A 15,035-nucleotide genomic window follows, 5' to 3' on the forward strand; every position below is an offset into this window, starting at 1 on the left:
CATGAAATGTATAAAAAATGCCTTATTTAACCTAACTGTGACCTCACTGAACAAAAACTCAGCTTTGACACCTGGTATGGACACCTCCAGCTTTGATCTGCTGGGACACCCTTGATGTTTTGCTCTTCTGTGCCACAGCTTCCCAGCTATGAAGAGGAATGGCAGTAAATCACCTTGACTGCCTTAATGAAGCACTAAAAACCTCCTGTTCTAATGAGCCAAAAAAGCAAAACCAGGCAGAGTTGCTGTTATTTAGCAGCTGCATTCAGGTATGAGATGACTCTTTGGAAATGGGATGGTGGTGTCACACTGCAGGTTTAAAAATAGACACTTTCAGAATATGAAAGTCCACAGACAAACTTGTGAAACACCAGTTCAATCACTGACCATGGATTAGCAGTGAAGTCTAAGTTCAAATTCCAGCTGAAAAGCCAAATTTAGGGCTGTAAAATAGAATGTTTAAACAAACCTCTATCTGACACCAACCGATCATCACCAAACAGAATTAGAGCTGGCTGAAATTCTTCTGGGTTAGCATGAAACTACTGGAAGTTTAAAGCTTTTTCAGGTTTTTTTTCTTTTTGTCACAATCATGATAATGGGCTTATTATGGGGGTTGTAAAATTTCATTGCAGCTCATTCGTGTCTTGAACAAAATGAAGCTCATTTTTCCAGTGGAAACAGCCTGGTCTTGATGATCCTTCCCTCTGTGCCAGAGAAAAGGTTCAGCTGGCTTTTTGGATCAGTTTTACGGCCTCTTTGCAACGCCAGGATGCTGCAGAAAAGGGGAGCCGTGGAGCCAAGAATTTGGCCTCTGGATTGCAGTGACATTAACACCCAGAAAGAATTCCTGGGAAGGACCACTTCCATGAGGGAAGCTGGAGCCATTCCTCGCAGTCTGGGGCTTGTCTGCACATGCAAATCAACGCATCTGGAATAAGAGGAGCTGTAAATTTAGAGTGTGAGAGTGGTAAAATGGAGCGAGTCATGTGGCAGTGTGATTATTTCTTTTTTATTTCTGCTGGAATTGCTCAGTGAAGCTGAGGCAGGGAAAGACAGCCACAATCCAGTCCCCCAGCATCCCTAGGCACTGTCACTGTGGACTGAGTTACTCAGAGTTGTTAAATGATTGTGCTGGAATAGCTCCATGTGAATACAAGCTCTCATTTTGCTGTAGAAGCGGGGAATGGAAGAAGCCTATCAGGGAATCAACTCAGCTTGGTTATTTCCTCTCACAGTGAAAGATTTGCCTGGGTTTGTGAGGTTTGTATAAATAAAATTGTCTGGGTAAAGCAATCAGTGTTTCATTAATGGACATTTCACAGCTGAGTAAACTTTTTTCCAATGTATCAGAAGGCTCAGCCATTTCTGGGTTTCGAAACATTCGTTTGGAGTGTCTGTTCTGGCTTTCAAGCACTCTGGTTGAAGGAAAAAAGATCAGCTGTCATATTCACACAGGAATAAGTAAAAAAACGGGTTTAGGGCAATTTTCTAGGAAGAAAACACAACTTTCCTTATACTTAGGTGCAGTTTATTTGAAGTGGAATGCAGGTCTCAGTTCTGAAGTGCTCCACGCTTGGGTAAGGTATTTATTTCTCCCTCTCTTCCTTGTCTGTGTTTTGGATAGCATTTCCTTTCTTTTTTTCAGCCATAAACTGCCCCATTATACACTCAAATCTGCAGTTTTAGAGGTGCTTCATGCTCATGCAGAGCTCATAGGGCTGTCACTTGTTGTTCACTGCTATTTCAGGGCACTTGGGGTACAAAACAACTCCGAATCCATGGAAGAGAGCAGAGGGGAGAGGGAGGAAGAAATTTGGAATCTCATCAGGAATTACACAACCTCCACTCTGACCTTCCCCAGACACCTGATGGTGCTGCACTGAAACTGGAGTGGTTCTGTCACACAAATATCAGCTGGACGCACTTTGGGGAGCCAACATTCCCTAAAACCTGTGTTCCTCACAGGAAAGCAGCTGTCTGCCTGCAGCTTTCCAATGGAAAACTCTCCTGACTTACAGCAAGCACCTTTCAGAGGCTGTTGTGGTGTACAGTGTTCTTCCTGAACTCTCTCTGCCATCGGGGTAGCATTTAGGATATTTTTTTTTCTGGAAATAACCATCTGGAGGTTTTTTTTTTGATAACTGGCAAGATCGGTCATTTAGCATGAATCACCTAATTCATCCCAGATTTTGGACTTTGATATTTATTTTGAGGTATTTCTTAATTTGGAGCACAGCAAAGAGTACATTTCTCAGACCATTTTACCCATTTCATCCCGTAAAGAATGAATAATAATTACCTAACTTGAAGATTGTTGCTTAACCACAGTTGTTAAGTGAAATCATACTCTGCTCATGGTTCAAGTATACATCTTTGCAGCAAAGGAAAGAAAAATAAATTATGATCCTAACCAACATTGGATAATTAGATGCTTTATACGGGCAGGAGAAGGGAAAAAACATTGAAATTGGTCTATAGGAGTGAACAATTTGTACTGCAAAAGCCAGTAATGAGTCCTGGAGCCATCTGACCTCTGTTAAGTCCTTTTTAATGTATAGAAACCCAACATTTTAGTCTGAGGTTGGTGTGTTCCCAAAAGAGAGTAGGTATCCAGGGAGGGTGGCCAAGGGACGTTTCTGCACCCATTGGACACTTTTTCTGCATGAAATCAGCAGAGCATTTCCACAGTGTGGGATCTCAGCACCAACAAACCTCCATGAGCTGGTTTTGGTTCCCTCAGAACCTGTCAGACACTTGAATTTCAGCTGCAGCTTTGGGAGTGCCAGGAACTGCTCCATTGTGCTGCTGGTCCTAAGGATGCAGATCTTGGGCAGGGCAGAGCAGATCGGTGCAGCAGGGATGGGTTTTGTCCACAGGGAATAACTGATGGCAAGAGTTCATATTTCATTAAACACTTTCCTCCTCTCAGCATAATTAGTGTCAGTCATCATGTCACGGTTTGTGTGGATAAATGTTTGCAGGGGATGGTAAGAAGGAATGAATTTATCAGCCCTGGGATCTGGTGAGGGGCACAGCCAGCACTGAGGAATTTATTGCTGGGAGGAGATGCAAAGAGCACCTGCAAGTTGTGCTGCTGGTGGAATTCCCTTCCCCGTGTGCCATGTGCTGACACAGGACAAAGCAGCCCCGGATGGGAATATGTGACACCCTGGAAATGCTCCTTTCAGGCCACAGAGGTACAGGATGTTCAAGCAGTACCTTTGGCATTGAAAGGGCTCTGTTCTGGTAATCTCATGTTTGCAGAGAGTTTCTGCTGGAGGCTGAGCAGGCAAGGCAGGGGAAGACTCCTTTATACACATAATCCCAGCAACAGGAGGGCAACCAGGACACAGCCAAGCAGTAGAATAACAATGGATAAGCAAGAGCTGGAGCACACACTGAGCTTTTTTAAACTTCTCTCCATGATGGATTTGTCAGACTCATCACAGGGTCTTACCTGTTCCCTTACAAGCTCAGGCTGTCATCAGGCTGACACTGAGCAAACACACTCACAAGGCATCAGGAACATTTGCTCAAACACAGGACTTGCATTCATTTTCCCAGAGCTTTGAGTCATCTCAGCAAATCTGGGAGCTATTTTTGGTTTTTTTTAACCTGGCATCCTATGGAAGTAGCAAATGTTCACTCCTATGGATGCGTATAAGTGTGTTTGGGGTATTTTTTCCCTGTTTTCCCATCCCCTCCCCTGGTATATTTTACACCTAATGGCTATTTTTGCTCCTATTTCTAGTCAGAAAATTAGAGAACCATCTTTTACTGGAGACCACTCTGTTGCCCTGTCAAATCCTTGGCTTTCCACAGACACTGTCATCCCTTTGGAAGATGACATGAAACGCTAGTGAGGGATGGTGGATTTGACTCTGGCACAGTCAGCTTCTTCAAGGAAGCAACAGAAGTGAAACTATGCTTATTCAATCACCTACCTACACAGAACAAATAAATACATTTTTAAAAAGAGAGGAAAAAAAAAGAGAACAATGAATTATTGAAGCCAAAGCCAAAGCAAATAGTTCAGAGACAGCCCAGGAGGTGAAATAAGTTCCCATTCATTTGTGGGCTGTAAAGTCCAAACAATAAAACTACTCTAAAAATATTCTGCTCACTGATAATTCATAAATAAAAGAAACATAAGTATGTCAGATTCCTCAGTAAATGTTTAAAAAGTAAATGACTGGATTTTTAAAAAGTCTGACTTTTAAAGAGTGGCTGGAATGGAAGATTTACTTTTTAGACATATTCATGCTCTTGTACACAGGGAAAGGGGATTCCACTGCTTTATTTAAACCTTGAAATTGTAAATTCCAATTCAACAGTGAGTGAGGCAGCTTTGCTTACCTAAGTTTTGCTTTTTGGCTCCCCATCCTCTTCCTTCTCAGCCAAGGTAAATCCCCAGAGCTGAGCTTGCCACAAGCAGCGAGAGGTGGTGGTTTGCTGCTGGTTCCCATCAGATCCACGTGTCCTGACATTTTCCCACTGCTGCTGAGCATCCTGCTCCACTGCTGCTGAGCATCCTGCTCCACTGCTGCTCTGCTGGGCTTGCAAAGAATAGTGGAAGTGACGCCTGCACAACACCAGCTGGGAAAACTTCAGCTTGTTCCACAGCAAGGCTGCTTTCTCCAGCTGAAGTGAATAAATATTATCCTAATGTATGTATATAACACTTCTGTGCAGTCTCTCACTGCCTAATGAAGATTTGTCTTGGTTTTGCAAAAGATATCCAGTGTTTTCACAGAATTATCAACCTTTAAATCATCCAGTCCCAGCATCACCCCGCAGCACCAGCATCACCCCAAACCCTGTCCCCAGCAGCCACATCCAGACCCCTCCTGAACATTTCCAGAGACAGTGACTCCACCACCTCCCTGGGAAAATTATCCCAATGTCTGACCACTCTTTTTCTGATATTTTTCTCAATATCCAATTTGCTGGAGCAGTTTAAGGCCATTTCCTCTCATCCTTTTGCTTGGGACACATCAGAAGAGCCCAGCCCCCCCTCACTGCACCCTCCTGTCAGGGAGTTGTAAAGAAACAATTTTATTCTTTCTTTTTGTAGAGAAACAACTCTTCTCTTCTCTTCTCTTCTCTTCTCTTCTCTTCTCTTCTCTTCTCTTCTCTCTTCTCTCTTCTCTCTTCTCTCTTCTCTCTTCTCTCTTCTCTCTTATCCTTGTAGGACCAAAAGGTCAGAGAAAAATATTTCTGTGATTTTTTTTTCTTTCTTTTCAAAGCTTTTGTTTTAAGATGCTTTAAGAAGATTTTTTTTTCTTCCAGGACAATCTAATGACTGGAATGGCCTAGAGAACACAGTGACTGAACTTTGGGATTGGTGTACAAAGGGATCAGGTGATCATCAGATGTTTCTAGAGAAGAGCCAGGTCTCTTGCTGTTGGTGAAGCTATTTTGTAGTCAATACACAGCCATGACAATTATTTTAGGAATGTTCTGAGTCCTTATCTGGATAAAAAAAAATAATAGGAGTGCTTGTTTGATTATCAAAACACAGATATTAGGGCTTGGCAGATGAAGAGTTAAGACAGCTGTGAACTTTCACCTCAGCACCCCAAAGCATCTTTGAGTTGTAGGACACAAACCTCAGATCTATGAAGTGACTGTAAAATTCTTGGAGCACACGCAATTTATGTGTGTGATGAAACAAGGGATCAGGAAAAGTGATGTAAAATTTGAAATAAACAATCCATAATTGAAACATTTACATCCTCTACATGGGATTGCAAATGAAAACCTGTGTTACCACACAGCATAAAACCACCTGGAAATTGTTTCCACGAGTTCCAGGCAGACCCTGCCTACAGTGGTTTGAGAGAACTTGTTCACTCTGGAGTGGGTAGAGAAACTCTGAGGATTAAGTAAAGTTTGTCTTTTCAAATAAGTACTTGCATGTTGCCCAGGCTGCCCAGAGCAGCTGTGGCTGCCCCTGGATCCCTGGAAGTGTTCAAGGCCAGGTTGGATGGGGCTTGGAGCAACCTGGAATAGTGGAAGGTGTCCCTGTCCATGGCAGGGGACAAGGTGATCACTTCCAATCCAAACCATTCCATGATTCTATGATTCTGTGTCTGATTTCCCCCACAGGAGACCTAAAAATTTACATAAATCAGCAGTTTTAAGCCTCTCATGCACCTCCTCACCACCACCACCCTGCCCCACTCACAGACACCCCACAGGCCCCTGCAGCGTGTGCTCCTTTCTTCCTGACATCCATTCCTGGTGCCACCTCTGTGCTCAGCTCGCTTGGGCTGCAAGCTGGATTTATTAACTTTATAGAATATTGTATGGCAGAGTGCAGCACTGCATTCCACCAGGCCCACACAGTGCCGGGAAGCTCAGCACAGTGCTGGTAAAACAAGTAAGTGCAATGATGCCAAAAGTCACAGAATCACAGAATGCTTGGGGTTGAAAAGGACCTTAAAGATCATCTGGTTCCAACCCCCCCCCATCCTCTCATCAGTGCCAGCCTTGGTGGCTCTCAGGCCAGACCCATTTAAAACAGGTTTTGCTTGCCAAAGCTTTAGAGGAGCAGAATCTCTAGAACTCAAGAGAGCTGCCAAAGTGATATGAGTCAGAAATAATTTCAAATTCCCATTAAAAAAGCCTCTATAACAGAGATGCTACGTGGACACCGCTGCTACCTGGTTTGCTCCCTGTCATCTGGCCACTGCAGTGACCTGCAGAATTCCCAGGGCTTGTGCCAGAGGCAAATGCTCCAAGCACTCAGCTCTTTCAACATCTGGGGTACTGCACCCTCTCCTCGTGGTACAAAGAGATCAGGGACTGCTCGAATTAAATTCCTTTATTAATGGAATGGTTTTAGTAGACCAAAATTGAAATGGATGAAAGGAATGCTTGTCCTTTATGGCTGCCAGAAAAAGTAAATATTGTCTACAGACATTACACAGCTTTCTTTTTAACCAAAATTAAATACGGTCCGGAGCAAAGCAAGCAATCTGTAGAATTGTATTGTTATGCTGCTGTTACAAACTATTTACAGTGGATAAAAAACAGGTGTCTCAAAGCCAGCTAGAACCTTAGTTGATTACTGTTGTGATCCTGTGTGTCTTGCCCTCATCTCCCCTTTTTGCTATCAGATATAAATCAGGCACTTGCAAGGTTTAAAAAAGTGAGTGATCATAAAACAATCACAAAACAAGCTCTGAGCAGCAGAGACAGAGAGCGAGTTCTCTTCCTCACCACCCAGCACTGCTCTGTCCCACTCCTTCGAGATTTAAGAAGGAGTTTAACCCCTCCCTGAAGTTCTTCCCACATCCAACCATCTGTCTCTCCAATCAACTTACTTTCAGTGCCAGGAATCCCCAGGCAGGCGATCCCTGGTACGAGAATATAGATTTTAAATATGCATTATTTCAAAGGAGGACGTTTCCTTCTAGCAGTGCTGTGTGCTGTCCCTGCATGTTCACAGTAAAACCACGTCAAATAAATATTTGAGGGAATCAGTACAGTGCGTCCAGTTTCACTTTCCAAACGGAAAGTGGCGTGTCTGCTTTCAGTGGTGGCATAAGGCAGAGGTTTAATACAAACCCAATTTTGCTAAGTCATGATCAGGAACAAAGAAATGCTGCCTAATTACAAGATACTTGATTAACAACTCGGCCACAGGGGTAGATTTACTGTACACCAAAGCTATTTGCTGAAATAGGACTGAAAAGGAAATAATCCTGAAAAGGACTTTACTTCTGGTTTCACAGCAGACATACAGCACAGAAAGTGTGGGTTTTTTCAGTTTGCAGAAAAAGGATTATTCAGAATAATTTGTCCATCCAATCAAACATTACTTTGCTGTAACAACATTGTTCTCAGTTCCCTCTCTCTTTGGTCCTCCTGCCTGTATTTCTCCTCCAGCTTTTGCTTTTCAGAGTCCACACTGTAAAAAGTAGAATCTGTGCTTCTCCTGATCTTCTCAAACTGGCTGAAATCCGCCACGTACTTTCCGTTTGGAGAGAGGGAAACCACAGGCACGAACTCGTAGCCCCAGTGGATCTCCTCAGGGATGTAGGAAGTCCTGCTCTGGCAGACAGCACTGGTGGACTCCACCGTGGCGTTCAGGAGCACCACAAGCTCAAAGTCCTTCTCCTTGAGGTTTTGAGGTGTGAGGTCTCTCAGAGGGCTGCTTTCATCCAAAATGTGGTAGAAGGTTAAAGGCAAAATGAGAAATGGACTCTCCGATGAGGAGTCAACATTGAATTTGACACTGGCTTGGTTCAGCAGAATCCTCTCCCCTTCTTTGGTTTCGTAGGTCTGAAGAAGCTTCCCAGAGAGCTGACACTGTATCAGGAGGCTCTTCCTCATGTTTGCCACTCTGATCACCAGGCAAAGCTCCCCGTTGTGTTTGGTGATGACGGCGCAGTGGCTGAATTTAATTGTCTCTGCCCTTTTCTTCGGCCTCGCAATCTTGGCCAGGAAGGTACCTGTGATGAAGATCTCAATCAGGGTGGTGATGACCAGCTGGGCCACAAGCAAGAAGATGGCGTGGGGACACTCTTCTGTGATGAAACGAAATCCATAGCCAATGGTTGTCTGGGACTCCAGGGAGAAGAGGAATGCCCCAGTCAGGGAGTCCACGTTCTTCACACACGGCTCCCGCTTTGGGGAGAACTTGTTCATTTCCAAGTCCCCGTGAAGGAAAGCGATGGCGTAGTAGATCACCCCAAAGAGGAACCAGGTCATGACAAAAGTAGCAGCAAACAGGGTGAGTTTGTACCTCCACTTCATGTCTATGACTGTAGTCCACAGATCCTGCAGGTAGAGCAGGTAAATGCCATCGACTTTGTCAATCCTCACGTTGCTGTGGCCGCTCTTGGACATCACGCGGGGTTTGTGTGCCTTGAGCATGGCGGTGTCGATGCCACCGTTGACCAGGGGCACACGGGACATGTTGATCTTCGTGGGTTCCATCCTCACTGCTTCAGTCCTGAGGAGAGAAGAAAAGAAGGCTGTTACTTAATGAGACCAGAGCTGACTCTGAGAAGCATTTGAAAATGTTGATGGAGAGAAGCACAAACATAATCTAAACACAGCAGCAGTGAATAAAAACAGCTGGAATATAAAGTTACCACTGTACAGTATCTGACATTACAAATAATTTGATATTCTTTTTTTGTTTCCAGGAAAAAAAAAAAAAATCATTCTTTGATTCTGGTGCCTGCCAAGTATGGAGAAGTAGGTCTCTTTTATGATAGCCTGCAAAAGAAATTTGTCAAAGCTGAAATTTTATATCAATACTTTATTTCTGTAAAAGGCATTAAATATTTTTTTTCCTTACGTTTCTCTAGAGAAGAGGCTCTTTTTGATTAGTGAGCAGGTTTTCTTTAATGCCCTGAAGAGAGACATCTGATCAGAATTAAAGTCGCTGGGTTCAGAACGCAGATCCAGCTCACCACCTCTGTCCCTTCCTGCGACGGAGGCAGAATGAGCCAGACCAGCTTTCACTGGGAACAATTAACTTCCACAAGTGATTTACTCAGTCGGATCTGGCTCTTTGTTACGGACCTACAACTAACCTAGAGGGAAACAAAGCAGACCTGAGCACATCAAAGGCGAGGTTTGGAATATTTACACCTGGATGCAACACTCTGAAGCTGTTTGCACTGGACAGCACTCCCACATTTTAAGCCGTCTGAAGGAAAAAAAACCAAAAAAAAAATTTTAAAAGGAAGTAATTCACAAAGTCAGCATTCTAAACGTGGGCCCTGACCTGCGCGACCCCAGCAATCATTAGAGCGCCCGACTCCTGCGTTTGTTTACTGGGCATCAGTCCGGATGGAGAGGGAGAGTGCGGGCACCCAGGGCTGGGCAGAGCCCCCGGGGTGAGGCAGAGCCCTGCCCGTGCCAGCTGGACGAGGCACGGACGGGACCCGGCTCGCAGGACCAGACAGCGATTACGTAGAGCAAGGACAGTGCATGTTATAGTCGTTCCCAACAACAAAACTTCCTGCTGACAAAAGCAACAAAGAAAAAAAACATCCCATGCATCCTTTGTGCTTTGGCAGGTCTCACAAAAAGGCATTGTTTTGTCCCATTGTTTTCCTCAAAAAGAGACTCCAAGTCAGTGATTAGTTTTCGCCAACCGCTGGAAAAAAATAAATGAGAAGAAAAAAAAAAAAAAAAAAGTCTTCCTTATAGCTACTTAAAAGAATTTTGCAGGAAGTACAAGATATATTTGTGGCACACACATGTGCCAGCCCAGGACATCAGCATAATTGCTCACTGAAGTACCTTTCCTGTTATGTCAATTAAGGAGAATTTTTGTTTGTGACTGTACTCATCACACTGTTGCAGATTTTCTGGGAAAGGGTGATTAAACTTATCCCCCATTAACAACTGTAGCTGGTTCCAGTTTTGGTTTAATCACCAGCATTTCTCTTCCATAGCTAAGAACCATTGCCACAGATATATATATATATGAAAAAAAGGAGTGCATCCATGATCGCAGTAGGAGATTCCTTATGTGACAGTCAAATCAACACACAGAGCGCAGCATGTCCGGATAATAAACAGGAAAAAACCTTCAAGTGATCTGAAAAAGAACAACTGGAGGAAATGTGGGGGCTGGGAGGGGTAGGGCTGGGAAGGACTGTACATGCAACTGCTCTTCAGGCCAACTCAAACCCCAGCATTGCTGTCAGGGGGAGGTAAATATGTGCAGCCTCTAATGGAAAACCTTTCAGGCAAGTGCATGTTCCTTAGGGAACACACCAAGACTCTCCCTGGATAGGACGTGGATATAAAACATGCCCAAAAGTCTGTCCTGAGATCAGTACACTTCTCCCTCTCAAGCACACTTCCCCTTAGCCAGTGCTTCCACAGCACCGGAACAAGTTTCCCTGACACCAATTGCTGTGCCAGGAGATAGCTGGGATCTCTGCTCTGGTGTTGGAGGCACATCCCCATCCCACCCCCTTGCTCAGCCTACCTGGATGCCTGCTCCTGGGAGCAATTCCCAGGGCTGACAGCTCCTCCTCCCCTGGAGGTCACAGGGATGGGGACAGCCAAGGCTCCACCTTCCCTCCTTGGAGATCCAGCTGGTGGGGTTGGGCTGGAGGGGCAGGGACAGGGCTCCCGGGGTGTCTGAAGGTCAGAGTTACCTGTCCAAGGTCAGGGATGGCCCAAGGCACGTGGACACTCAGCTCTCCACACTCACCATCCCCAGGAGACACTGGATCCTGCACCAGGGGTCGGTATGTGTGTGTGGGATGCAGTGGGAATAACAACAGTCATAGAATCATGGAATGGTTTGGGTTGGAAGGGACCTCAAAGCCCATCCAGTGCCACCCCTGCCATGGGCAGGGACACCTTCCACTGTGCCAGGCTGCTCCAAGCCCCAATGTCCAGCCTGGCCTTGGGCACTGCCAGGGATCCAGGGGCAGCCCCAGCTGCTCTGGGCACCCTGTGCCAGGGCCTGCCCACCCTCCCAGGGAAGGAAAAGGTTCAACCCTCACAAGAGCCTGGTAAGAGCTCCTGCCCCTGTCTCTGGCCTGCCCTGGAATAGGTTGTTCCCTGTCCAAGAGCCCCAAATGAAAAGAATCCTGACACAGCAGCCTCCCACATTTCCAGACCTGCTAAAGGATGGCACCACAGATATGACACCAAAATGCCACAGCAGAAGAGCTTCCCCCAAGAGATGGGAGGCAGGAAGGAAGTTTCAAAGCACAATGTCTTCCCTGGGCTGCACCAACAGAGAGAGGCACAGCTGCAAAATTTGCCATTTCACATTTTAAGCCGAGAAGTGAAGCTGTGGTGCAGCCCAGGACAAGGCTGGCACACTCCAGACTGGTCCAGCTCACAGCCAAGGCTGTTTCTCACTGTCCATCTCCCCTGTCCCCATGTGTAAGCTTGATCCCCACATGTGGCAGAGCAGGAAACTTTGGAGTCTGCCATAGGTGAAAGAGGCTTTTTCAGAGCTCCCCCATCATCTTCTGTGTTCTCCCCTGATTTGTGACAAAGTTACTCAGCTTTACAGCCACTTCCTGAAATGGATCCCAGCCAATTTCTGGTGCTTTTTTTGGTGTCAGGGTATTTTTTGTGTTGATTTGCTTCCTACTTTTTTTTTTTCTCTCTCACATCACTCTTTCCTGTGTGATCCTGAATTCCTCTAGTGCTCTTTTCCTCCCCAGAGAAATTCCTCTTGGTTTCCTTTCCCTGCAGAAATACTTCCCTCCTCTGCCACACTGCCACAGGAAGAGAGGATCTGTCACGCTGCCTCTGCTCCCCTCCCTTATCACTGGCAGCAGCCAGCAGCAATCACTTGGGGGAAGAAACTCTGATGAAACCATCAGTAGAAAAAAGAAATAAGGGCTTCAGAGGAGGATTCTCTCCTGCCCCCACTTCCCCAGTGCTTCCTGAGTGAAGTGACCACTATAATATCCCAAAATAAATGATTCATGGATGTCTGTATGTGTAAAAAACACATCATAACACCTGCATTGCTATTTCCCATCTTATAGAGGCACCTTACACTCTCTGCCCTGACAACCCAGCACCTCAGCCAAAATTCTTTGGTTTGTTTGCTTTATGCTCGCTCTAAATCACAAAGCACATCTACCACAGTAAGTTACTAGGAGCAAACAAGCTTAAGTAATAAGAGTAATACACATTTTTAAATTAAAAGAACTTCTTCTGTCTGTTCCCTAACTGATTTTACACTGATAAATTACTTTTTATTGCTGTTAATCAAAGTGGCACTGCAAATAAAATTGAGCTGAAGGAGAGTGAAGGAAACATACTTCAAGAGGGAAGAAAATGAAATTGTCTCAGGCTTGTCTAGCATTCTAATGTCCTCTGAAATACCTCCTTTCCTCACCAGCCCTTTGGAGCAACCAAAGGAGACTCCCCCACAGAGCACATGGAAGTTCAGTGCAGACAAAGCCAATAAAACGTAGAGCTACATACCAAACCACCAAGCATGAATACCTTGACATTAAGGTAATTCCAGCAGCCAGGGATCTAACCAGCACATTACCACTGCTTCCAGGGAGCACATTATCAGCGAGCCGAAGCCAGCTTGCATACACGCAAAAATGTTCCTCTTGCATGGAGCCAGCTTTGCTTGTGCAAGATCTCTCTTGGCAGACACAAGTGATTAAAAGCGTACAGGAGCATGACTTGTTCGAAGGGCCTCAGCTGTTTTCTTTTTTTCCCAATCAGATATGGCTTTGCCACTGGAGCAAATCCTCACGCATGCTTCGCTGCCACTCCGATACGGGGGCAGAGCTTGAGCTGTTTTTTCAAGCGGCAAAAAACCATTAGCAGGCTTGGCATCGGGAAAATGAAAAGCCAGGGGTGAGGAAAGAAAACACTGAGGAGGGCTGCATAATCTTCAGATCTTTCCTAGGTCTGATGTGGTTCAGTAGGTTACAAAAGTGCCTCCTGAATTCTCAGTGCTCTGCGTAGCATGAACATCCTCCTCCCTCTGGGCTGTGCACCAGGTTATGCTGTACAACTGTCAACCAGCAAAATCCTCCTCGGGGGCTGAGTTATGGAATTCAAAAGGAGCAGAAGAGGAGGGAGGGAGGGAAGGAGAAGCTGCAAAAGGGTGCTTTGCCTCTGGCATAGCCACATGGCTGGACACTGCGACCCTGGGCTGCAAAAAGAGCCCTTCAGTGCTAGGAGCCACCAGGGAGTGGTGACAGGCAGGCTTGAAAAGCTAAACTTACACATTTTGGGGTTTTATCACAGAAAGACTGAGACAAGAGAACCATAAATACACCCCAAGTCAAAATCAGCTCCCAAAGCTGTGCCTTCAGCTGCCACCTTGGAGCCACCCATCAGCACAGGGCAGCCCTGGGAATGGTCACTCTCTCCAGTTTGGGCACCAGGAGCAGGTGAAAGCAGGGGCACGTCCCAGGGCAGGACAGGGAGGGCTAAGGGGTGCAGTGGTCAAGCCAGAGATGGGTTTTACATCACTCACAGCAAGGCCAGGGCAACAACCATTCACAGAGCAGTGGTAAGGAAGTGAAAACCCAAATCCATCTGTCTCTCCTGGGCTGCTGACTGCTGGGCATGGAAGATGAATTAAAGGTGGGCAAGTCTCAGGTGTGTTGTCTCTGAGGGAGATTTGCCCAGGAATGTTGTTGTTTTCCAGGGCAGGGTGTAAGGCTTTGCAGTAACTATGGATTTACACAGAGGAGCCTCCTTCGGAACTACACCGATGCAAAGAAATAGAAAAACAACCAAGAAGGCAGAGAGGAGGCAAAAGATGACTCAAAGCTTGTTAAAATTAGTGGACAAGCTCCCAGTGATTCCCAAGGCCTCCAAGAGGAGAAAAAGCATATCCTGCAAGGGTGTGAGCAGCTAACACACTGCAAGTGAGCATCCACCCTTCCAAAATCCTGCCCTCCAGCCTCTGGCCTGGGCTCTGGGAATGAGCAGGGGACTTGGCCGTGCACATCCTTCAAGTACACCAAAGTGTTCTTCCAGGAAGAAGCAAACAAACTCCTCACTTCACGAAACTCTCCTTTTTGTGCTCAGCATTATGGTTTATGCACAGCTGGGAAAGAAAGAAAGGTTCCCTAGAAACCTGTCCCGCTTCTTTTATTTTTTACAAATGGCTTTTCTTCAGCATGGCAGCGTAACATACTTTAGAATGCCTCCCTTGCTGGCACACTGTGGCTCCAAAGTCTTTTCAAGCACTGGGAGAGCACAGTTAAGCATTTAAAACCTGCCCATGCCGTGATGCTCTTCCCACCCACAAACCCTTTCCTCATTCTTGCTGTGCAAACCATCCCTGGCTCTTTCTATGCAGACAAGTCTGAACAGACTCCCGGGATCCTGCCCTCTCTGTTTCTGGGAAGTTGGGTGCCAGAGCTGTTCTGCAAGGCTGAAAGGGACATTTATTGTTGCATTTTGCTTATGGAGCTCATACCCTGCGCTTCCACTTTCAGTTACATCTTGGGCTGCTGTGGGAACATTAAACCGCTCAGCACAGAGAAGGAGCTAAGATGGGACTAAACAGGAGTGATGTCCTACCCCAGTCGAGCTTAGCA

At 45.7% G+C, this 15,035-nt stretch overlaps 1 protein-coding gene across 2 annotated transcripts; it reads right to left on the bottom strand.

The window, feature by feature from the left end:
• Nucleotides 1-6,814: 6,814 nt before the first annotated feature.
• Nucleotides 6,815-13,085, bottom strand: KCNJ15 (potassium inwardly rectifying channel subfamily J member 15; the record flags this gene model as incomplete). Of its 2 annotated transcripts, none has more annotated exons than XM_082277430.1 (2): nucleotides 6,815-8,965; nucleotides 12,943-13,085. In XM_082277430.1, the coding sequence occupies 2 exons, from the start codon at nucleotides 13,083-13,085 to the stop codon at nucleotides 7,819-7,821; spliced, it is 1,290 nt and encodes a 429-aa protein (XP_082133556.1). In that variant the 3' UTR covers nucleotides 6,815-7,818. The 2 variants fall into 2 exon arrangements, with proteins under 2 accessions (XP_082133556.1, XP_082133557.1); XM_082277431.1 differs by lacking the exon at nucleotides 12,943-13,085 and adding an exon at nucleotides 9,317-9,441.
• Between the last annotated feature and the right edge of the window lie 1,950 nt (nucleotides 13,086-15,035).

Source organism: Coloeus monedula (genome assembly GCF_965178545.1).
Source record: "Coloeus monedula genome assembly, chromosome: 3".
Lineage (NCBI taxonomy): Eukaryota > Metazoa > Chordata > Aves > Passeriformes > Corvidae > Coloeus > Coloeus monedula.